The following is a 26,362-nucleotide window of genomic DNA, read 5'->3' as shown; positions in this document are numbered from 1 at the left end:
CGGAAACCGGATCACGGCCGAACGGCATAGTCCGATTCACACAAGACTTTGGGGGAAATTTACTAAGAATACGATTTTTAGTATCTGTATTCTTAATACGATAATTTTTTTTTAACTAAAATAATGCAGCCCCCTCTGTAGCACTAGCAGCCCCCTTTATGCATTAATCAACCCCCCCCCCCCAAGCAGGTTTCCCCCTCACACCCCTCAGAAGACAGCACGGACACATCCGTGCTGTCTGAAATCACCAGCCTGTTTGAAAATGGCGCCAACCACTGGGAACTATATATACCCAGGTCTCGCGAGAATCCGACGAGGGATGATGACTTTTTAGCCTCGATTTGGACTCGGAAAGATGGCGGGAACCGGCAAACTCCTCGGATCCGGCCTTGGATCATGTAAGTTTGTGGGGGTACGGATCTCTAGGATCCAAACACGCTCATCTCTACTATTTTTATGTCATTATTTTTAAAATAAATTGTGCTATTGTAGCAATTTATGTATTTATTATAATTTTCTTTTAGCTCGGCTGCGCTCTTTGCATGCGATTTAGGTTGCATGCCCCCCCCTTTTTTTTTACTCTCAGGGCAGATGGTGACACCCCGTCAGGACCTGGTGCTCTCCTTGGTTTGGCCCTCTTGAACATCTCTTCCACCTCTACTTGGGTGACCTGGAGTGACTGGAGTTGGCTGTCGACATTTGGGGCAACACAGAGGGTATGGTTTGGTTCACAGTGGAGTAATTTTTCAAACCTGCAATAGAAGTTTTTCAGCTCATCAGCTAGGTCTTGGTACATGGCAGTGGGTTTGGGTGTTTTCTTGTAGCTGGCTATAGATTGCATTACTTTCCACACAGATACAGGGTCATTAGTGGACAGGTCATTTGCCAGCTTGTCAGAGAACCTCTTTTTTGCTAGCCTGATTTCTTTTGTTAGGGAGTTCCTGGCTTGGTTGTATTGTGCTCTGTCACCGCTGCTGTAGGCCTCCTCTTTGGCTCGGCGGAGTTGTCTGAGCTGGGTGTTGAACCAGGGCTTGTTATTGTTGAAGATGCGGTAGGTCTTGGTGGGTATACACATGTCCTCACAGTAGCTTATGTAGGATGTGATGGTGTCAGTCGGGTCATTCAGGTCAGTTGCCAAGGCTTCAAAGACCCATCAGTCCATGCAGTCGAGGCAGGACTGGAGTTTTAGCTTAGCCTCATTAGTCCATTTCTTAACTGTCTTGACGACAGGCTTAGCCGCTCTCAACTTCTGCGTATAGGTAGAGAGTAGGGGGATGAGGCAGTGGTCAGATAGTCCGAGTGCAGCACGGGGGATTGACCGGAAGGCAGACTTAAGGGTGGTGTAGCAGTGGGCAAGGGTACGCCCTTCCCTGTGTTGCCAAAGATAGGTGGGGGGACAACACACTCATTTCTTGGGACCGGGTCTGATGGAGGGGCCCAATAAGGCCCTTGGTACAAGGTAGCACAGAAGTTCATCTTAACCCAGCACCTGCTGCTTTGTGCTGTGTGCAATGTAGCCAATGTGTATTTTATTCAATGGGTGCATGACCACGCCTCCCATGATTAGATCACACCACATAAAAATTACCTGGGCTCTCTACCTGATCATAAGCTAAATAGTATAGTTATTTATGGAGGAAGTCTACATAAGTATAGTTGAATTTGTGCACAGTATGTATGTTCCACGGTAATTCTCAAACATTTTAACTAATTGTTTTCAAACTTTGAAAACTAACTTAACATCTTAAGGAACAATCTAAGTTCGAAGATGGGTTAAATTGGATGATACCTTAAGGATGATGTCGTAGAGGTCCATGCTATTTCTCATGCATTGTGGTCAACAGGAGGGGTGTGGCCAATGGAAGGGGGCATGGCCACATCCCTCTAAAAATACTCACACAATTTGCAGGGGTGCAGGCTGTGTGTTGGCGCACAGGCTGCTGCTACAGCTGCCTCTCCCCCGCTCAGCACACGGGACTGAGCAACATGTGCTGAACGAGGGAAAAGTTTTATTGTTCCTCAGTGAGAAAAACAAAATAGCAATCTAGCAAATATGATACCTTTTAATGGCTAACAAAAATAAATGTTGTTAAAATGCAAGCTTTCGAGACTTCTTAGGTCTCTTCCTCAGGCATACCATGCCTGAGGAAGAGACCTAAGAAGTCTCGAAAGCTTGCATTTTAACAACATTTATTTTTGTTAGCCATTAAAAGGTATCATATTTGCTAGATTGCTATTTTGTTTTTCTCACTGAGGAACAATAAAACTTTTCTTATCAACTGGCTAACACGGTACCAAACTTTTTTCTTTTGACTGAACGAGGGAGAGAGGCTTTGCTCTTTACTTCCAATTCCCAGTCTCTGTAGCTGGGTAGGGGAAGTGCCGGACCTGGGACCCTCCATCAGACCCGGGATCAGGTCAGTGAGTATTGACCCTTTGGCAACGAGTATTGACCACTGGCAATAAGCAGGTAATTTACAATTTATTTGAAGCCTTACTGTGCGACATCATGTACAGCATTGTGTGGCATAATGTTTTGGGCATTGCGATGTGTGGCATAAAGCATTCCTCCCAACTGTCTTGATTTTTGCGGAACATCTTTTTTTGGGACAGTTCTGCGGGGATTAGACACTGTGCATGCATCTTATCAGGCAGGTAGACAGAGTTGCTGGGGGCATGGCCAGCTGTTCACACAGCACTGGCCATGACCTCACAGCAACAAAAACGGTGCCAATGTGTGGCATATTTTGCAGGGGCATTATGGTGTGCGGCATAGTATTAGGGGTATTGGCTAAATTTTAGTAGCTCTCCAGGAGGTTTCTTTTGTCTCGAGTAGCCCACGCTCAATTAAGGTAGGATACCACTGCTCTAGGGAATTACCGACCTCTGTGACACCCCCTCTGAAGGCTGGTCACACCCCTAAACATGTGCCCCTATCACTGCCTTCCACGGTGGGTACATCATGCCCCAGTCTGACACTGATTACATTATGAATGTATTATTAATAATAGCAACGAGTAAATAAAATATATTTTGTAGTTTTCAAGACCCGGTTTCAAGATGCATTATCATTTCCAGCAGCTAATTGACCTAAGCATCCTAATGGTGAATAGGGAGGGACCGATTTCAGAGTAACATTATACAGGAGAGACTGATACTGCCTGTAGCCCAGCTTTACATAGGAAGGACAAAGAACATAAAAAAATCATCACATGAAAGATGAAGACAGGGAATGACACAGAATAGTAATTCTATGTTGAAGTAAAGACCAACAGATAAAAAGAAGCCAAAATTAAGAAAGTTACAGTATTGTAAGTTCTTCAACTTTATCTTGCTGAAAAGGATCCACTGGACGTCCGGCAAAAATGCTCTATATATGGGTGTACCACACTATATTCAGCCTATATCTTCTCACCCCATCTGCAGGTAAGTTCATCTGATTATACTGTATATGTGAGTATGAGAAATTATTATATATGCAATGATGAGCGGGAGATAATGACCGATATGTGTATGAATATATATACCTCTTGTAGATAGATGTATAGTTATATATATATATATATATAGACGAGGTAAAGAATCACGGCACTCAGAGGAACTTTTTCAAAAAATCAAGGTGTATTCAGGGTGTCCAACGTTTCGGGGCACAGGCGCCCCTTTGTCAAGGAAAATAAGTGAATCAAAATTTTCCTTGACAAAGGGGCGCCTGTGCCCCGAAACGTTGGACACCCTGAATACACCTTGATTTTTTGAAAAAGTTCCTCTGAGTGCCGTGATTCTTTACCTCGTCTATTCTATATCCATTAACGGGCACCGGGGCTTATATAAGCAAGGAGAGTGCCAGCTCGCCACCCCCAGCTATATATATATATATATATATATATATATATATATATATATATATATATATATATATATATATATACTGTGTGTGTGTGTGTATGTATGTGTATATATATATATATATATATATATATATATATATATATATATAGATATATATATATATATATGAACATAATAGTAGCAGCACTCAGAGACTCTCATACAATTTTCAAAGGTGAAAAAGTGGTTTTTAATCCATTATGTCTATCGACGTTTCGGGGACTGTGTTCATCAGGATATATATATAATACGTGTGTAGATGGATAGATAGATTGATGTATAGCTACAGATGGTGCTAGCCTCATTGTTCCCACTGGTGCACCAGAAGCTCCTACAGATGGAGCCCCTCTCAACTATCTTCCTTAGGTCTTGGCTCACCATGGCTATCCTATTGTTCCCAGCAGCAATACAATACAGTAGAGGATTAGCAGAGTAATCCTATTACTCACTTAATCCTATTAAAGGGCTAGATGAGGAGGGCTCCATCTGTATATGGTGGATGGCACACCAGCGCATGTGAGTCACCGAGCGTTTCGGATGCTCGCACATCCGTTGCCGGTAATAGGGCGACAGAAATGATGAGGCTGGCTCCATCTGAATGTGGATAGATGAACGCACAGACAGACTGACGAACGCATAGACTGACAGGGAGACTGACTGATTAATCTGTCATTGTACTTTTGAAACAAAAGAATCTCCTAAGAAAATGAAGCCAAACACTGTAAGACTTGCAAACTACTTGATGGATGGGTACAAGAAGGATGTGAGACCAGTGCATAACTGGAGACAAACAACAATGGTGTACATTGATATCAATATATATTCCATTCTTGGAGTGGTAAGTACACTATCTCCTATGATTTTCTTATTTACATTTGGGGGATGGATGTATGTGCTTAAAGGTTAACATCAGTGACATTCAATAATATTACTAAAAGAATCCAATCAAAAGTGCAAAAATGCATTTGAAAAAGGAGGTATCCTCCGAAACGCGTTATGCCAATTCATCAATCTTTTGACTGACCGCTGACTGTTTGGGATCCCTGTTCCCCTCTGCCTGCTTCCTGCTCCAGACTGGACGCTTGGACAGTATTACCATCTGGGGTCTCCCATCCTTGTCTGCTGTTTTTGTACAACACGATTTTATTTGCTCACTTATTGTAAGTGCAGATTTATATTAAATTACCCTTTTTAAGAAGTTATTTGCACCATTGTTTGCTTTTCCCTATCTCCCTGGTACATTATTTGCACCATTGTTTGCTTTTCCCTATCTCCCTGGTACAATACTTTGGGAGATACCTATGCAGGTGCCTCATTTCTGCTGGATTATCCAAATTGTTTGCTGTGTGCATGCAGTGGTGTAACTATAGCCCTGCAGCCCCCGCTATGGCGGGGAGGCGCTGAGGCACTGTGGGCACCGGTCCGCGGGGCTATGGTTACTAGTATGCGTCTGTCTGTGTGGCCAGGAGCGGGACATATTGGAAGCGCCGCAACCCTCCCACCCGGCCACCCAAGTAAACTTAAACAACTCCATACCCCTCTACATGCCGCCACCGAATTCAGGGTCCAGCAGCGCAGATATTCTCCTGGCTCCGTCTCCTCCGGCAGTTCTAATGAAAAATAACTATCACAAAATGGCTGCAGTCACCCATTCACAAAGAAGATTACTGAGGCCATAGCAAGTATGCTGGTGTTAGAGGTGCATCCAATATCCACTATGAGTGCAGTGGGATTTAAACAGTTTATTGATATACTGGGTCCCTGCTCTAGATCCCACTTCACTAGAATAGCAATTCCCAGACAGTACAAGGGACAATTTAAAAAATTGTAATTGGTGTCCTCATTCAGAAATGCCATTGTACCCTCACCAACATGTGTACAAGTGGAACAGGACAAATTAAACTACATGACCCACCACCAACAGTAACATCTCACAAACACCAACTCATTCCTAGGCAGGCTATCCTGGGTATCACCAGTTTCAGTAAGAGGAGAAAGCTTAGAATCTTTTTGAAAAACTGAGGGACATCATTGCATAATGGCTTACCCCACTTAGACTCTAGTAGATATTTAATGTAGGTTTATTTTATTTTATTCATTACTAGTTATTTATATAGTGCACACATATTCCTCAGCACTTCACAAAGACAATTTGTAAATTAACATCAGTCACTGCCCCAGTTGAGCTTATTATCCATATTCCCTTACCACATGTATTGTACCCAAACATATTCATTGTAGGGATAATTTTTGTTGGGAGCCAAATACAGGTAGAGCCCCTCTCATTTAGCCCCAGCGCTTGCCAGAATGTCCCCGCTGGCAAGTGCTGGCTTGGAGACACTCCATCAGACTGGCACGTGTGTCTCACACACACACACACGTGCGTCCCAGTCACTCGGCGGCTCTGCAGCGGAAACCATGTACATCTCCACTTCAGGGAGATGGGCAGGGTTAGAAGGTGGGGGCGGCGGCTACTGATGGGGATCGGGAGCGAGGCGGCGGGGACCGATGGGGAGCACCATCAGAACCGGTGCGCAAGCGCATCGTGCACACGCACCACTTCCAATGGATGGCAGGGCCTGGCAGCTGGGGAGGGCTGGCAATTCTATCGCCAGCCCTCGTAATGACTAGAGGGGCTCCATCTGTAACTGAAAAGTCCAATGTCCCAAGTCACACAATTTATTTGATAGTGGTGTAGAATTTAATTAATAAAAATGACAGGGGCGTGCTGGAGATGCTGTTGTTGGCCCGAAAAGGGTGGTCAAATACTTGAAATGAGATCACTATATTTTGGCCACTGTACTTAATCTTAGGCATTATAAACCTGTATCTCTGTTTCTGATGGACACAAATCTGCAGAGGTGCAAAGAGCTGTTGGTGAGAAAATGATTAATGTTTAATGATTAATTCTTCAGTGTGTATTCACAGTTAATTGTGATTTAAAATTTGCCACAGCAGCCCAGGACAGCAGCACCCTTTACAGCTCACGGTAGAACAACTTAATTAAATGGAGAGGACACACAGGGCACAGCACCAATACAGGAACGCACAGGTGCACTGGAACCCCTTTAATTATATTCAATTTTAATTAAATGGAGTGAACACACAGGGCACAGCACCAATACAAAAGCTCACAGGTGCACTAGTATTCCTTTTATTATGTTCTTTTACATTTTAATGCCCCTTAACTAAATGGAGCGAACACAGGGCAATGCACCCCTATAGCGCATGGGAGAACCCATGCATTGATTTGGAACACACAGTGCAGTGCCCCTTGACAGCACAGGACAATGGCACCCCCCCCCCCGCTTTTTTTTTTTCAAGACCACGGCAGCACCCACTTATGTGGCAAGCAGGGCAGCAGTACAGTCCCAGCACTGGCAGCATAGGCAGGGCCGGTGTAAGGCTTCTTAGCACCCAGGCAAAACTGCCTAGGGTAGTACCGGCCCTGACCATAGGACACCACACAGGACACCATAGGGTTTTATACTGCAGCCACAGCAGCAAGTGTAGTATATTGTTTTCATGTGCCAGGCTGGCAGCAGAGGACACCACACATGACTCCTACTACCCACACAGGAACGGACTATACTGTAATTTGCAATTTTATTCATCTGGAAACTGGAACAATTTATGGCTTTCATTATTGAATATAAAATCTGAGAAGCTGTGCAAAAACATTCTTCCCGATCAATAGACGATTCATGACAAAATGCTGAACTTTTCTAAAGTATGAAGTAAGGTGTACATTAGATAAGAGGTACAAACAGGGCCGGTGCAAGGTGGAGGGGGGGTGGCGCCCCGGTGCTCACCGGCTCCAGGGGAGGGAGATGCGGCCGCAGCGTCTCACTTTGGCGATGGCCGCAGCTCCAGGCGGGCTCCAGGGGGGTCAGCCACCGTTACATTCCATCGGTGGGAGGGGGTTGTTGGCGGGAGATGGAGGGGATTGGAGGTAGGTGTGGCCGCAGCATCTGGCTCCACGGGGGAGGTTTAGAGAGGCAGCGATTGCCGCAGCTCCAGGGGGGTCAGTGCGGGCGCTATACATGGGTGTTCTCCAGGGGCGGGGGTAGGCTCACTCACCTGCTCCCAGGTGCTTTCCTTCTGTTCTCCTCGGCACCGGTGGGACCCTTCCTGCTGCTGCTGCTGCTGTTCCTCCTGCAGCTCATTAACGCCCTCTAGTGGCCGGCGCCCTAGGCAAATGCCTAAAGCTGCCTAGTGGTGGTGCCGACCCTGGGTACAAAGGAAAGTAGCCTTTGGTGAATTTCTAACATGGAAATATGAATGAACTGATTGTAATAAGATCTTCAAAACTCAACGTTCTTCCCTTTTGGAAATCCTTCTGCACTTTTGTGTGCAACTGGTTTTAGTAAAATGACTTAATCACGTGCTATATATTTTTATCATGATGTCAGAATATAGTCTTAAAATATATTATTTTTTAATACTAGATACAGATTTTTTTTTGTGATTAGTAAATATTTTGCTGCAGATATGTTTTTTTTCTCTCCTCTCCCAGGATGAAAAAAGCCAAGTACTGACCACGTACATATGGTATAATCAGGTAAATTATTTTATATTTATATTTTTTGTTACATTAGTATGTTTTTTTAATAAATTCTTATGCATTTTTTGTGCATAAGAAATGGCTATTGTATCAAGATAAGGACAATTTTAGTGCTCAAATGAACTAAAATGGTGGAATATCAACAAAATCATTATCAGTTTTTGAGATGTTATATACAAATTGGATTCAGATATTAGGCGCTCTTCATATGGGCATAGATTAGATCTGAAGATGGTGGGGAAATATAGTATGTGAAAAATATTTCCCTTGGTAGTGGGGTGATGCCCTCCTCTGACAGTGTTCTTCTTTTTTAGATCTTCCTTATCCTCTCAAACAGGTTTTTGGATATATGAAAAAGAATGTGTATATACAATGTGTTATATCCTTTCCTCTCAACACTTAGGATATATTTGACAGATTTTTGGGTGATTTAAACGCGTACCAAACTCACTCTAAAAGTGGTTAAACAAATATATCAAGGTGTCTTTCTACTTGGTGACACGCACCCGTACTCACGATGTTATTTGCTGTGTGAAGCTCATAAAGGTTTCTTCTTCTCTTGGTTCTCCAAACAAGCTTTTTATTGATACACACAACAGTAAAAACGAGATATAAAATATTTATCCAGAATTAAAACTGTTTGAACCACAGTACCGAATCAGATGGTGATAACGTGAAATCAACACCCCCAAGTGGTATTCCGGACCCAAATGGCAGTGGACTAGCACATAAACACTCACCTGATCCCGGTTGCAGTCCCCCAGTATATGCACACTCAAATCTGAGTCAACATGTTTCAAAACTGAATGTCTCTTCTTCAGGGCTCAGATCAGTGTGTGCATTTTTCTCTTTTATTCTTAAATCCCCTCCCACTTCTGGTTGCCCAATCCCGAATGTCAGTGTAATAATTTATTCCTTTTTCTAAAACAGCCCAAGACATGTATAAAGATTCCCCCTACTTTTCCGCCTCATTCGGTGTGTTTGTAAGCGCCTCTTATTATAACCAGTACAGCTCGCCTGAAATCAGGCTTCCAGTGCTGCGTGCGCCCGCCAGGCTGACTTCCGGTAGCATGTGGCTTCACTTCCAGTCACTCGCACATGTTGGATTCCCGGCCGTGTGTGCAGCCCTTTCCGGTCCTGTCCTTCAGCTCATTCCTCCCATTTGGTCCACATTCTTCTAGTTATAATAAGAGGCGCTTACAAACACACCGAATGAGGCGGAACAGTAGGGGGAATCTTTATATATGTCTTGGGCTGTTTTAGAAAAAGGAATAAATTATTACACTGACATTCGGGATTGGGCAACAGGAAGTGGGAGGGAATTCAAGGATAAAAGAGAAAAACGCACACACTGATCTGAGCCCTGACGAAGAGACATTCAGTCTCGAAACATGTTGACTCAGATTTGAGTGTGCATATACTGGAGGACTGCAACCGGGATCAGGTGAGTGTTTATGTGCTAGTCCACTGCCATTTGGGTCCGGAATACCACTTTGGGGTGTTGATTTCACGTTATCACCATCTGATTCGGTACTATGGTTCAAACAGTTTTAATTCTGGACAAATATTTTAAATCTCGTTTTTACTGTTGTGTGTATCAAATAAAAAGCTTGTTTGGAGAATCGAGAGAAAAATAAACCTTTATGAGCTTCACACAGCAGATAACATCGTGAGTACGGGTGCGTGTCACCCAGTAGAAAGACACCTTGATATATTTGTTTAACCACTTTTAGAGTGAGTTTGGTACGCGTTTAAATCACCCAAAGATCTGTCAAATATATCCTAAGTGTTGAGAGGAAAGGATATAACACATTGTACTGTATATACACATTCTTTTTCATATATCCAAAACCCTGTTTGAGAGGATAAGGAAGATCTAAGAAAAGAAGAACACTGTCAGAGGAGGGCATCACCCCACTACCAAGGGAAGTATTTTTTCACATACTATATTTCCCCACCATCTTCAGATCTAATCTATGCCCATACGAAGAGCGCCTAATATCTGAATCCAATTTGTTTATATCGTGGTCGTATTTTTGGGGTACTTTAGGGTAAGACCCCAAGGAAGTCAGAAGGGCGAACCTCAATGCACCGAGCACCACATTAACCTTCACTCCAGTTTATGTTTCACTAGTTTTTGAGATGTATCCATGTAGCCAAGGTAATTTACTGAAGCTAATTGACTCATCCAGGGCTATCCAATTATCCCAGTTGCTGGCATTTATCAGGCAGGTGACACTAAATCCTGATAAGTATTCATTCTTTTGTGTGTTCACAAACTAGCAATTTTTCACATAAAAAGGGACATAATTGCATAGCCCTCTAGTGGCTATTGGGCAAATGTGCTAAAATAATTTGTTTCCTGCAAAAAATTGCCATGCACATTGGCGGCTCCAGAGGTGGGGGCGCAGCACAGTCAAGAATTCATATACTGTAGGGGAGCCACATCCGCTGCCAATTAGTCAGTTTGGAAGGGTAGTTGCTGTGCCTCCCCTTTTTTGAATTTTTAACTGAGTTGCAGCTCCCCTCTGGACCCTGCTTTAGTGTTTTGCTAACCTGTAATATCCAGTTTGGTAACAAATTGTAAATACTGTAGCCTCTTTTAAAATAGCATCACTTGCTTGTTGCTTTACAAATACGTTGTTCCACAGCAGATGTTTGATAGATTTATTTCTAGTTTATGAATTTTACCTTTATTAAAAAAAATTCTAATACAGTTTTTTTTTTTATCCTTACATACAGTCCTGGGTGGATGAGTTTCTAGTTTGGGATCCATCAGAATTTGATAATGTGACTTTACTATCAATTCCCACAAATCGGGTGTGGGTGCCAGATATTGTGGTCGTTGAATTGTAAGTATTATGTTTTCTGGTAAATCATCAATACTAGATAACTCTTGTGAATTAATATTGCATGTTTGGCAAGAGATTTACTTCAGTCAATCATACATTAAATAGAAAATCCATCTAAAAATCCAGACACCCCCTCCCCCTCCACTTCATTGAAATAATGCTTACAATGTCATGTGACAACATTTTTATAAATGGAGGTCACTTTAGAATAATTCTAAAAATATGCCCTTGGTTTTATTATTTTTATCATTATTAATATTATTATTATATTTTATTTATAAGGCGTCACAAATGTTTTGCAGCACTGTACTAAGGGCAAACAATAGAATAGTACAGGGTGAAAAAACTTAACATTACAGTAAGTTACAAAAATAGAGTACAGGCAACAAAGAGCACCACAATTCAATACACAGTAGCATTAATTTAGGTAAATGAGTTAGAAAGGGTTATTTGATTACTGGATTGCTATTTTAATGAAATAATCTCATTTTTAAAAATTGTACCGATACATACATGAATCACTGAAAAAAAACACAAAGGACCACACCAGATCTGAGGCTACTTGGGGTACATTTTTGCGTATCAGAGATTATTCCTACCTGCATTTTGTTTGAAGATGAGCGAGAACAATAGTTTGCAATATGTTTGGCTACATAACTATTCTAAATAGAATATAAATTTCAATTTATATACTTGTGATTGTTGTGCCGAAAAGCTATTTTATTAGGTGCTCTGGGAAGAACCACAGGATCAAGTTGATTACTGAACCACAGTTATGTTATATTTAAACTTGAAGTTTAATTGATGGAAATTCTTCCATGTTGTGGGCGGAGCCTACATAATGGCATAGGCGGAGAATGATGTATCAAACAGCTATCATTTGCCAAGCACATTCTATAGTAAATGAATTATACATCACCCTTCCCTGCCTAGTCCACTAACTACATTTTAATTGTTTTTCAGGTTGGATACTGAGAAGTCCTCGGAGATTAGTTATGTCTACGTTAATAATAATGGCCGAGTATTCAACAACAAACCAATGCTAATAGCATCATCCTGTAGCCTTGACATGTACTACTTTCCCTTTGATCATCAGAACTGCTCCATCACTTTCACAAGCTGGACTCACACAAGTATGTTTGTCACTTTTCACTTTCTGCCTATTAATAAAGTGTAAATGTGTGAAGATATAAGATAAAGGGGGAGATTCTCTAAGCTAAAAATGCGGTAAAAACCCCGTTATCGGGGTTTTTACCGCATTTTGGGATGCTGTAACCGCGGGTTACCGCGGCAGGGGGCAACGCCAGAAAAATCTGGCGATGCCCCATAGAAGCCAATGGGCTTCTATCGCAACCCTCCGCCGCCCCGCATCACCCCCTCTCCCCTCACCTGTGTCCGGGCAGCATAGCGCTGTGCTGCCCGGACCTGTGACCTCCTCCCTGCACTGATCCTCTTCCGGATGCAGGGAGGAGGAGAGCCCGGCGCAGCAGCAGCAGCGCCGGGTGTGGAAGGGAGGGGAGAGCCGCCGGGACCTGCTGGGACCTGGCGACTCTCACCGCAAAGGACAGCTCTTAACGCAAGAGCTGTCCTTTGCCTTAATTATCGCATATGTTACAGTATATGCGATAATTAAATATGTGATGGGCGGCCAAGGGGGGCGGAGATTCTTAGAGAATCTCCCCCAAAGTTTTGAAGATTAATGTACGTAGTCCAGTATCCCATAATTTTTTTTAAGATAGGAATGGGGAGGCTGTGGAAAAAATATAATTCCATGGATCCTTGGGTAATACTTTCCGAACATATTAACTGATTAATTCATTTACATTTCTCCTTTCTAGTTCAGGATATTAATGTAACCACTTGGAAGAAGAAAAATAATTTCCACACTGTGTACAAGAATGAGGGAGAGTGGGAGCTCGTCCGGGTAATTCCCAGCTACAGAGTGTTTGAGGAATATGACTACATCTTTGGAGAGATAAAGTTCTTTGTAAGTTACTGTGATTCTTTCTACCAGCTGCCCACACGTTTTAGGATCAGATATTTTTATATACCGATCTGTGCTAGTAATATTATCATCTGATGAAATATTTACAGATGTCAGACCTTTTTCTGGTCTATGCGCTCCCATGCGAATTTGCACAGGGGCGCAATTTTTTTGTTCCCTGCAGAGTGTTCACCGGAAACTCGCACACAGCAGTGTGCACGGGACGTTTGGCGCGCGGGCCAGGGATGCGTCCCCATGAAAACGTTGGGCGTTCCCATGGTAATGCCCCGATGATGCGGTGAATGGGGCAGGCAGCTGACATCACCGCTGTCCGCCCTGTCCTCCTACAGCACACAAAACTAAAGGCCCATACACGGTGGGTGACTTTCATGTGAAAGCTGCTCAGTTTTCTCATCTGAGCGGCTTTCAGCATGAAAGCTACCCAGTGTGTACAGAGCAGCGATGAGCAGTGAGCGCTGCTGCGCACTCCTGCATCATCATTGCTGGCCGCCGCTCATCTGCTGGCAATGATGTGGATGGCTTTCCATAGCGCTGCTTAAAGCGAGTGGTGGGCAGGCTTAAAAAGACATGAAGCACTGTGAACTTCACAGCGCTGCATGCCAACCAGAATAAAGTTGATCATCTGTAGAAGAACAATGTTGTAAAGGAAGAAAATATTAATTGCAGCATATAAGGTTATTTACTTATCCATAATTATTTCTTGTTCTTTTTCTTCTCCTTCTTATCCTTCTCAATACCACTCAAGGGAAGATTTTAATACACTGGTTCATGTGGAAGAAATGGCAAAATGTTCTGCAAGGGCATCTTGATAAATTCATTTTCCTGACTACTTTGTGGATGTAAAATATGTTTTCTTTTATAGTCCCAAATAATAAATTACAAAAAGACAGACTGTTTTTAACCTAACAACTCACATTTTGTTTATGGTATTTTGCGCCAAGCTATTCATATCTTCCATCAAACATATTGACTACTACAGAAAGCAAAATCTTCCTAATGATAATTATTCCATATTAGGTAGATCCTAGTGACCAATATACACTATACAGACCATGCGAGTCATTGTTATACATTACATTGAGCATACTAGTTACCGACATTATATTGTGGAGCATTCCTTTTGACTACCCAATAATAACCATAACTTCATAATGAATTAACTCTCCTTAAAAATTTATAATTGTGAAGCATCATTATAACAACCCAACCCAACGTTATAAAATGATTTATGATCACACTTTCCCAGATACTATCATTAACTAACTCCCACATCATTTATTATTTCAATTCACAATCATACTGTAAACCTCCTTTATTACTTACCTTAGTTTCACCAAAATAACCCCATTCTTTTATTAAAATCATTATCCTATACCTCCTTATAATCCATCTTAACTACCCCTTAAATAATAAAAAATATTGTTAGGTACTTCTATACTTAAATTATTTCATATCCAGTGTACCATATTTAGAGGTACAGTATATAATGTATTTATTTTAATTCAATACACATAGCTACACCCACTAAGTGCTTCCATTATACATTTGGGCAAACAAAAAGGGGGTGTCAATCGCACTGGTCAGTTAGATAGACTGAAATAGGGTGGGCCTCTCTTATCAATAATACAGCACCACTTGGGTGTTTTTTATGTACAGAGGCGTGCTACCCTTGGACACAAAATTTATCAAGGAGGGTTTTTGAAAGAAAAGAATGTCCGTGTTGGGTGCACCAAAAGAGAAATAGTATTTCTAAAATGTAACCTTTATTAATTCTTTTAAGAGCTGCGAATTTGTATAAAAAATACACATACAACATTTACACACTAATGGACACATTTAAAAAGGAAATAAATCCTGACATGGCAAGCTGCCTTGAAAAAACTGCCACTAGTGAAACGCGCGTCGGCGTTCATATGTCCTATGTGTTGGAGTCCTAAACATAATAATCTAATTAAATGTGATGTTAGTTCTGTAATAGAATAATCTGCGCTCTGACGGAGAGACAGTGCGAGACTACACCCGCTTTGCCGGCTGCATGAATAGAGCCGGAGTAGCGGCTGTAATAGCTTCAGTGATATACTCAGTCTCTGTATTTAACACTTGCCCTGTGCTTTGACGGAGTGACAGTGCGAGACTGTACCCGCTCTGCCGGCTGCATAAATAGAGCTGGAGTAGCGGCTGTAATAGCTTTAGTAAATATACTCGGTATTTAACACTTGCCCTGTGCTTTGACAAAGTGACAGTGCTAGACTGTACCCGCTCTGCCGGCTGCATAAATAGAGCCGGAGCAGCGGCTGTAATAGCTTCAGTAAATATACTCTGTATTTAACACTTGTCCTGTGCTTTGACGGAGTGACAGTGCGAGACTGTACCCGCTCTGCCGGCTGCATGAATAGAGCCGGAGTAACGGGTGTAATAGCTTAATAAATCCTTGTGAGAAAGGTACAATAGCTATATTCAGTCTCAGTTTTTAACACTTGTCCTAAAGCTAAGAGAGTCAATCAGATATCAGTTACCGTGGGTAATACATACACGGCACTTAACCAGCAGCACCAAATTGCGATATTCATGATATTCCAGTCCACCCATATAGATTGTATAGCCAGCATAATTACCAATTGACGCTGGCAAATATGTCAAATTAAAACTTACCAGTCCCTAAAAGACAGAATTAATAGTTATGACAGTCGGCAATACCAGCCGTATATTCTAAAACTGTACAAAAAAGCTACTATTTTTCTGCAAAATAAATAATAGGGGACAGAAGGTAGACATATTAAACAATCGATATAAGCCACTGTTGCACACACAGTCCAACTTACTAAACGATCTGAGAGATATTAGTTGCTTTTTGCAACACATACATACGTTACCTAATTAAGAGCAATAAATTGGAATTGCGGCAGTGGCCTAAAGAATAGCTGAGCCCGCATCCAATAAAGTGTATGAAAGTGATTGTAAAAAATCTGTGATTTCTGTGTTATCTCACTTTATTTATATAGATTGTATAGCCAGCGAAACAACTTCTAATACATGCTGGCAAATATGTCAAATTACATTTACCAGTCTCCATAAGATAGAACCTGACAGGCGATACAGTCGGCAATATCAGCCGTATATTTTAAAACTGTATAAATAAAAGCTATTGTCTTAAAGGGGATAGATGGTAGACATATTACACAATCTGTAAAAATTGTTGTTGCACACAGAGTCCAACCTATTGATAGATGGGACTCAAGAAGCAACAACAAGATTTATGATATAATTCTGGATACAATCCCAGCATACCGTAGAGCTAAAAAGCAACAAGTTGGCAGTACTGGTTAGCGGACAAACCACATATACAGGTGTAAATTGAAAAGCTAATTGCATGAGGCTGAAATTGCATAAGTGTTAACACACACCAGCAGATATTACGTGGAAATCACAAAATTGTACTCACGGTAGTACACACCAACAGATATTGTATAGAATTGGTGTGACCTATACGGGCACTCACTTTTTTGAATTAAAATCATCCAATATTATTTATTATCCTGTATAGAGCACTGAGAAGCTAACTAAAGGATATAAGTGGAGCTCAACATTGGCTTATAAAAACACACATAGCCAAGAGCTCTTACTAAGTTTTGATTAAAACATTCAGCACCATACTGTGTGTCTGCACTGGTGCTTGCAGAAATGCAAAGCAACACCTGCAAATGAATGATAAATCAATGTGACAAGTGAACATATTTTGAGATCCGATAGATCACATCATACAATCCACACACTGGACTCGCCTAAAAGATTAAAAATAAGCAAAACAGAACAACATCACAAAGGGAGTAAATCTGTAAGGAGTAAACTACGGCATAATATTATAAGCCTACCAAAGTAATATTGGAATAACTCCCCTACAGAACATCCCCAATAGAAAAAGGACCAAAATTAAATAACACATGAAAGGACACAGATACTAATCAAAGTAAATTTTATTTAAAAGATATAAAACCGAAAAACATTTCTCATATATATATATATATATATATACATGATATATTTCACGGACTGGACAGTTCTTATTTTAAATATATTTCAATAAAGAAAATTTTAACTTGTACATTTCTTTCAAAATTACTCTTGTGCGCCAACAAAAAAGACATTCTTCCCTGTCCTCTTTTCTGTTATTACATTTATTGTCTTTGGCTGCACCCCCTCTGAGCTCCACAATTGATAAATGTCTCATCTGGGGTATCTTTAGTGCTGATAGCACCTGCCTGTGCGGACATATCCCGTTCCCCCCTATCCCCCAAAAAACTTACTTATTATCTGTTACCTCCCAGATAGGTTTATGGTACCAGAGATAAGCAACTGCTATCTGGGATGTAACAGATAATACCTGCAATGGTGAATGAGTCATACTGACATCGGCAGATTCATTTAAATCCACATATATGTAAAATTCCCTACCAATGTGTGGTAATCCTATCAAAACAAGAGTTTGGTACCCATGTTTAGTTATCCCCACAGAATGATTCTCTACATTATTATTTTTACTGATCTAACAGGACCCGCAATAATTAATGATTTATACGGGCACCGGCAGACCTATTTAAACTAACCATTATGTGTAAAGTTGATTACAAATGTCTGATGATCCCACGCCAGACAACGGATCGATACCTGTGTGTAGATATCCCCACAGAATGATCCCCCGCAACATATCCAATTCCCGAAGAGACCTAATCTGTATGAAATATCCAGACAATGACAGGAACCAATGAAAGAGGGGCACACACCCCCTAAGTTAATGAATATTCATGAGGCTTGGTATAACAAGGATTCCTGGACGGCCATCCGATTAGCCTTGAGAAAGCTCATTGCGAAACGCCCGTCGGCGTTGTCACATGAGCAGGGGCACTTGTCTGACCTGTAAATTTAATGTTGTAATTGTTTAAATTGAATGTTTAGAGCAGTTGGTGCGTTTGAGACTGCCAGCCCCAGTGCGCAAAGTGATACGTCTAGCCGGCGTCGGGTGTGAGTGCTCTCGGCAGTCATGCTGCACGGAGGTCTCCTGGTGTGTACTAGCGCTAGGAGATATCGGGGCGGCACTGTGGCTTGTCAGCGCCCGGGCGCCGAGATAGATTTCCAGCCGGCGTCGGCTGTGACCTATCTTAGCAGCAAAGCCACACTTTAATTATACACAGTGTAGCGGCGCGTAGTGACTTCTGGGGGGCAGCATAAGGGGATGACCAGTACTTCTCGGTCTCCCCCTCACGTTACTAGAGTGTCTATTCCATTGAGAACACTGACTACATTGAGAACGGAGCGGCCAGGATGCTGCCCGCACTGTTCCTCTCCTCTACTAAACGTGACTGACACTTCTTGCACAATACGGAACACAATGTTACAATAATTGATTTATGTGCCACAGTGTGTCATATCAGCACCAACCTCTAACATACCCCCAGACTATAGAGGTATTAATGACAACTGTCCCCTGCCATGTCAGGATTTATTTCCTTTTTAAATGTGTCCATTAGTGTGTAAATGTTGTATGTGTATTTTTTATACAAATTCGCAGTTCTTAAAATAATTAATAAAGGTTACATTTTAGAAATAATATTTCACTTTTTGTGCACCCAACACGGACATTCTTTTCTTTCAAAAACCCTCCATTATACATTTAAAATGTATACCCCAATTCTTAAAAGTAAGCCCTCGACTATACCCATCCCTCCCTTTTGGTCACTTACCTGATATGGCATGACCACTTTGGAGATTCCTACCATATACAGGAGGATAGAACACAGAAAAGTGGTAGGTGGTATGAGCTGTTATAATAGTCCCTTCATGGTGGTGGTGTTAAAAAGGTTGTCTTTCCAGTAACCACTAACCACCCACAGAATTTCCATCTGTGTAAACCTACCGGCTCCCCCTCCCGGGATATAATCAAGCCTGAATCAAACAATAAATGATGTCAGTGTGGCCACATCTATTGATACATGGCTCCCTGGACCAAAACATTCAGAAGGGATCTGCCTGTGTGAAGCACATGCCCCAAACTGCTGACATCTGAAGATGACCTACAGTATGTTCTGCTTAATGCCCAGTACTTCTCTAAATGTGCAAAAACTTAGGGAAAAAACTGATTTGATACAATTATGAACAGAACTCACAGTAAATAAAAGCAGAGTTCACTGCACAGGGTATCTACTGCTCAGTCCTCACATAAAAGAGCCATAGGCATTATACACTATGGAGCATTGTGTGCCCAACAAGCAACAAAAGGTTCACCCCATTGCCAGAAGGGTAAGGACAAAAATGATCGTCCTCTTGATTTTTGCAGGTCAACAGAGAAGACAAAGTTAACACAGTCTTAAAATTCACATTATGAATTGGGCACTTAATAAAATATGGTTACCAAACCTCTCCCAAGTTTTTGTATAGTAGTAGACAACATGCAGAGAAATGCTCAATGATACATGGTAAAACTGGAAAAAGAATAAAGAGCACTCAGTTGTTTAATTGTAAATTAAAATATATATATATATATATATATATATATATATATATATATATATATATATATATATTATTATTATTATTATTTATTTGCAATTAAACAAATGAGTGCTCTTTATTTTTTTCCAGTTTTACCATGTATCATTGAGCATTTCTCTGCATGTTGTCTACTATGGGATAAGATCATATATAAGATCATATATAGTATGATCTTATCCCATCACAGAAATAACCTATATGTAATAACTTATGGCCAGAAGTGTTCCTAAGCTAGCTGACACTTCCATCCCATCTCTAGCAAAGGTAGTACTTCAGCTACTTTGCTAGCAGTTGGCACAATTTATTTATGGTATGCGCTCACAGTGGCTTGAATGCCCTGATTGGCCCATGTGATCATACCTCTTGTACAGAATGGAATAGAGCTACAAAACCAATCTTTTACCATTTAAGAACATAAAACCTTACTTTAAACTAAAGCAGTATTCATACAGAAAATGCAAAGAAACACAACAAATCTGGCCAAAAGCACAGGACAGGCCATCATGCAATGTGTGCAAAATAATAATTTCCTGGTTCCATGATGGATTCTGTTCTTAAGGCATGTTGTCCTCCTTACTTCAGGCGAGAAAATGTAGTTACAATTAAAGAATATGTTGAAAAAAAAACCACAATGTTTTTTTCCCCAATTTTCGGAATCAATCAGTACAGACATCTACCAACCTGTACCGCCAATCCATTTCAGTCAGGAGTGGGGTATCAATATTTTTAAACTTGTTGAATACTCCTGAATCCATGACCCAAGTTTTGAAGGATTGGAAAATTGCAACAATCTATCATTATTGTATGAGAGCTTTAAGTCTCCATTCCATTCACCATTGCAGTATTGCATGATTGACATTTTATCAGTTTTCATTTATTTTTCCATTTTCCTTTTCTGACAGGTAATAATCCGAAGACGGCCTGTCTTTTACACCGTGACTCTATTACTGCCCAGTATGTTTCTGATGTTCCTGGATATTGTTGGATTTTACCTTCCCCCAGAAAGTGGGGAGAGAGTATCTTTCAAGATCACCCTCCTTCTGGGCTATTCCGTTTTCCTCATCATTGTATCAGACCACTCACCGGAGACTGGAACCCCGCTAATAAGTGAGAATGAGATTTTGAAACTATTGATGAAAAAGACAATGGCCCTTATTCTGCTTGGTGCGGCCGGAGCCGCATATGCGGCTCCGACCGTGCAGGCGAATCCCCGCCTTCCATACGGATCGCCACGGCCGTCCGTACGCGGACATGTGGCGGTCCGCATGAAAATGGCGGGGGATACGCCTCCACCATCTTGGAGCAGCCCCCTGCATTCGATGGTCGCCGACCATCGAAGGCAGGGCCGCAGGCTCCACCAGCTCCCGCAACCATAGACCTCACGGACACTTGTCCGTGTGAAAGCATGTATGGGGGCGGGCAGCTGACATCCGGCGATGTCAGATGCCCGCCCCCAACACATGCGTCACAGCCTCATTACCATGCGTACGCCCCGCGTTTGCATGGGAACGCCCATGAAACGCGGGGCGTATGCATAGGGAAATGAGGCTAAGTAGCCCCTCACGCCCCTATCCACCCCCTTTGCGGCGGTAAAAAAAATTGTGCGGCGATTTCGCCTGCACATGCGCAGAGTGCCCTCTGCACATGCGCAGAGCGAAAACATCGGCGGAACGGCCGCAAGCGGCCGTTACCGCTTAGATCGGAATAAGGGCCAATGTAACAGTTACAAAGTGGGCATAATTGAACCAAAAAAAATTGAATAAAATAACACACAACAATAGCATATGCATCGGGTATGTTTCATGTATTTAGACTTATGTATGCAAATCTGCATGTACTAATAGTCATAAATACTGCACACCAGTGGTTCCCAAACTTTTTTGAATCAAGACATCCTAGAGTATCAGTATTGTCTTCATTGTGCCCCTAAACCAATAGTCTCTTATTGAGAAATTCATAAAAAGAAAGTATTAACTTAAGTAAATTGTGTTTACAGGTCATCCTTTGGGTCAGATATGTGGCATAGGAGATGATTTGCTTCTATTTATCCACATTTTTTCATATTGAAAGACACAAATAGTGGCTTTGCCTGTTAAATTAACTACTGTATATATAATTTGAATTGGTCTTGGACCACCAGCCCAGGTCACCCCTACAAGTGTTCTGAGGCACCCCAGGTTGCTGTGGCACACAGTTTGGAAACCACTGCTGTAAAAACATATATCTCTAACACATAGGATACATCTGTCTTGTGGAATCATTTCAAAAATACAAACACCAGAGCACATGTGCACAAGAACAAGTAATGAAGTGAGCATCATCTAGTGTTGGAGTTTTTTTTTTTTATAAATGACCAATCAGAAATGATTGACCAGTATAGATGGTGAAAATCGACACCATCACCCGCTGTTTACACTTCCTCTATAAACCTGTAAATTCTTCTAGGCATACATACATCTGTGTATCATCATGCATCTGTGCACAACTGCAGGATGATGTCTTGCATTTGGTTTAGGTTATACCCTCCCATCCCTTGCCCTTCCATTTGTTGTGGTACAAAATGTGAACATTTTCTACACCAATTGTTCAACATAGGGCATGTCAACATAGCTCTTGCTGCAGTCTAACAATAACCCTAACACGAAGATAGACTGACATTTTACAATGTAGACATACTGACTGCATACCCCTCAATGCATAGACAATACCAAAAGAAAACTCAAGGGGTCAGATGTAATAGGGTAAGAGCTGGACTATGGGGAGGGTTCAGGGGGCCAGTATCCCTGAGCACCCCCGCTCTTGGGTCGCCCCCTCAACCAGAGTTGCTCAGGCACTCAGCACTAGAAGCAGCAGCAGTTACATGGACATATGTCTCGTTAAAGGTCTCCGCAGTGCTGCTGTCAATGGTCCATTGCTGGGGTCCACTTTCCAGGTTGTGACTGCTGCGGGTGACTGGACCAGGAACATGCAGCGGTTAGTGTGTGCCGATCGAAAACCTACTGGGTGAGGGATACAGTGTGTAAGCCAACATACATTAAAATTGAATAGAAAAGTAGACACGATCATACTGTGTGTATACCATCATAGAGTTTTTGTTTTCTCCTCCACTTCCTCTAAGTGTAAATGATCTGGTGCAGTGCACCACAGAAGCTGTTGCGAGTGTTGACAAAGACATACTCCTGTGTTTGGAACAAATTGTATTATTGTATTGATATCTGTTGTGTGACAAAAGGTTCACCCATAGGCCCTTCTTTAGATCTGATCGCAGCACAAATTTGTTCTCAAAATGGGCAAAACCATCCCTGGGAGAGGATGACTTTCCTCTGTAGCGTCCGTCGCTCATCTGCTGGTAATATCAGCAGATGAGCAGCCAGGCCAGCGATGATGCGGAAGCATGCATCAGCAATCACCGCTCACCGCTGCTCCGGACACACTTGGCAACTTTTGAACTGAAAGCACCTCAAACGAGTTAACTGAGTAATTTCAGCTCAAATTGCCTAGTGTGTATTTGCTGAGGAAAAAAAGCGCTCGTGTACAGTGATTATATTAATGAGCGAAAAAGTGGGAATAAGGAATTGCATGGAATAATGTAAATTAAACAATGTGCTTAACCGCTGAAAAGGAAAAGTTAGTAAAATGTTTACAACCCTGATAGGGCTTTTTGGTGGGGAACGAAAGTTGCGGGTCCCGGCTGAGGCTGAAGGTTGAGCACTATAAGTGAAGATCCCCGGCAGGCTACTAACTGTCCCTAGCTTACCTAGATCTTCTGGCTTCAGGCTTCACGCTTTTTCTTCCTCGCCGTGTGTCTTCCGGACCTCCGCGAGAATGCCGCTGATTCCGGAAGTCAGCGCACCCGAACTTCCGGTAATCGCGGCATTCTCGCGGAGGTCCGGAAGACACACGGCGAGGAAGAAAAAGCATGAAGCCTGAAGCCAGAAGATCTAGGTAAGCTAGGGACAGTTAGTAGCCTGCCGGGGATCTTCACTTATAGTGCTCAACCTTCAGCCTCAGCCGGGACCCGCAACTTTCGTTCCCCACCAAAAAGCCCTATCAGGGCTGTAAACATTTTACTAACTTTTCCTTTTCAGCGGTTAAGCACATTGTTTAATTTACATTATTCCATGCAATTCCTTATTCCCACTTTTTTGCTCATTAATATAATCACTGTACACGAGCGCTTTTTTTCCTCAGCAAAATCGTATTCAACCCTCCCAAAAAGCTGCTAAAACTGAGCGCAGAGCACACTTTTTTCTTTTTCAAATAGTGTGTATTTGCCTTTATATACATTTTCAAGCATATGATAAGCAACCAAAAGCTTTGGCATGGTTGGTGGCTTTGCTATTATGTTTTATTTGCAGGTTCATTATAGTGTGCTGAGTGGATTTGTTTGTACTTTGATATATATATATATATATATATATATATATATATATATATATATATATATATATATATATATATATTTATTTTAAATCTTTATAAGTTAAAGTTATTTAAAACTTTTATTTTTCTTTTTATAGGTCTGTATTTCATATTGTGCATGGTACTGCTTGTAATCAATGTGTTGGAGAGCATTTTTATCGTTTGGATAATCCATCAGAAAAATCTTCATCCAGAGGTTCCACAGTGGGTAAAGACCGTGTTACTGAAGAAGATGGCCACCTGGCTTTGCCTAAGGGAAGGAGTTCTGTTTGGAAAATCGAGCAATATGTCTGAAAATATGGAGAGCTGTAGTACTGGTATGTCTGAGAATATGGAAAGTTGTAGTACTGGTATGTCTGAGAAGATGGTGAGCTATAGTACTGGTATGTCTGAGAATATGGAGAGCTGTAGCACTGGTATGTCTGAGAATATGGAGAGCTGTAGTACCGGTATGTCTGAGAAGATGGAGAGCTGTGGTACTGGTGTGTCTGAGAATATGGAGAGCTGTGGTACTGGTATGTCTGAGAATATGGAGAGCTGTAGCACTGGTATGTCTGAGAATATGGAGAGCTGTAGTACCGGTATGTCTGAGAATATGGAGAGCTGTAGTACCAGTATGTCTGAGAATATGGAGAGCTGTAGTACTGGTATGTCTGAGAATATTGAGCGCTGTAGTACTGGTATGTCTGAGAATATGGAGAGCTGTAGTACTGGTATGTCTGAGAATATGTAGAGCTGTAGTACCGGTATGTCTGAGAATATGGATAGCTGTAGTACCAGTATGTCTGAGAATATGGAGAGCTGTAGTAGCGGTATGTCTGAGAATATGGAGAGCTGTAGTACTGGTATGTCTGAGAATATGGAGAGCTGTAGTACTGGTATGTCTGAGAATATGGATAGCTGTAGTACCAGTATGTCTGAGAATATGGAGAGCTGTAGTACCGGTATGTCTGAGAATATGGAGAGCTGTAGTACTGGTATGTCTGAGAATATGGAGAGCTGTAGTACCGGTATGTCTGAGAATATGGAGAGCTGTAGTACTGGTATGTCTGAGAATATGGAGAGCTGTAGTACTGGTATGTCTGAGAATATGGAGAGCTGTAGTACTGGTATGTCTGAGAATATGGAGAGCTGTAGCACTGGTATGTCTGAGAATATGGAGAGCTGTAGCACTGGTAAGCATCAGACTGCAGCATGCCTCTTTTTAAAATGATTTTGGGCACCGCCCCTTTTCGCTCCTCATTGCTAGCTACCGAATTTTTACTAATCAAATATGCACTAACATATGGGATTAGTAATGCAAAGGACAACCCTCTGCATATGAGTGATGACCCAGCCAAGAGGGAAGCTGAGAGGGATCTGTGACGGAAGGTGGCGATTACCAAAAGCAAAGACTGGCAATTAACTACGCAGTGCTGCCCCGAAAGAGGGACATTAGAGCATACAAAAAGTGGTAAAATCTACGAAAACAGGGTTTTTAGTTGCCAATTCTGAGGTGAGGATGGCACAATGAGGCTGCATACTGTATGTGCTAATTATTTTGTTTTTAGTAATTATATCTGTGAATTATGTAATGTTTGTACTATCTGCCAGCATACATTTTTTATAATTAGATATATTCAGAATTATATACTGTAGCACCAAAATCCTAATGGTGTCTAAGAAGGCTATGACTCACAAATAAATCAGCCTAAGGTCAAACCTGGTAAGTGCTCTCTCGCTCTCACTGCTGGCTCCAAGCACCTGGCCAGCAGTGGCAGGTGGCTAGTTTGATGGGGGGAGTTTGATGATGTCAAACCTTAATGCAGTTTTACTAAGGTGAGTAATGGGAGGACTGAAAACTCCTGTGGAGCAGAAGAGCAGAAGCTTGCTTGATCTTGATTTTCAGTATGAATATACTGTAGATCAGGCATGTCCAACGTTGGACCTCCAGATGTTGTGAAACTACACATCCCAGCATGCTTTGCAATAGTTTTAGCATTCTCTAATAGCAAAACTGTGCAAAGCATGCTGGGATGTGTAGTTTCATAACATCTGGAGGTCCAACGTTGGACATGCCTGCTGTAGATTGTGAATCCTTCTCAC

The 26,362-nt window shown here is 41.7% G+C and overlaps 1 protein-coding gene across 1 annotated transcript; it reads left to right on the top strand.

Annotated features, from left to right (window-relative positions):
* The first annotated feature begins 4,594 nt into the window (after positions 1-4,594).
* Positions 4,595-25,010, top strand: LOC146041620 (5-hydroxytryptamine receptor 3A-like). The gene is made up of 7 exons (XM_083161558.1): positions 4,595-4,726; positions 8,405-8,449; positions 11,195-11,304; positions 12,268-12,437; positions 13,143-13,291; positions 20,758-20,962; positions 24,376-25,010. Exons 1-7 carry the CDS (start codon positions 4,595-4,597, stop codon positions 25,008-25,010), a joined length of 1,446 nt encoding a protein of 481 aa, XP_083017684.1.
* The last annotated feature ends 1,352 nt before the right edge of the window (positions 25,011-26,362 follow it).

This window comes from Crinia signifera, chromosome 19 (assembly GCF_055691185.1).
Source record: "Crinia signifera chromosome 19, ASM5569118v1, whole genome shotgun sequence".
Taxonomy (NCBI): domain Eukaryota; kingdom Metazoa; phylum Chordata; class Amphibia; order Anura; family Myobatrachidae; genus Crinia; species Crinia signifera.
Note: the sequence above shows the minus strand (reverse complement) of the source record. Positions and strands in the feature narration are given on the sequence as shown.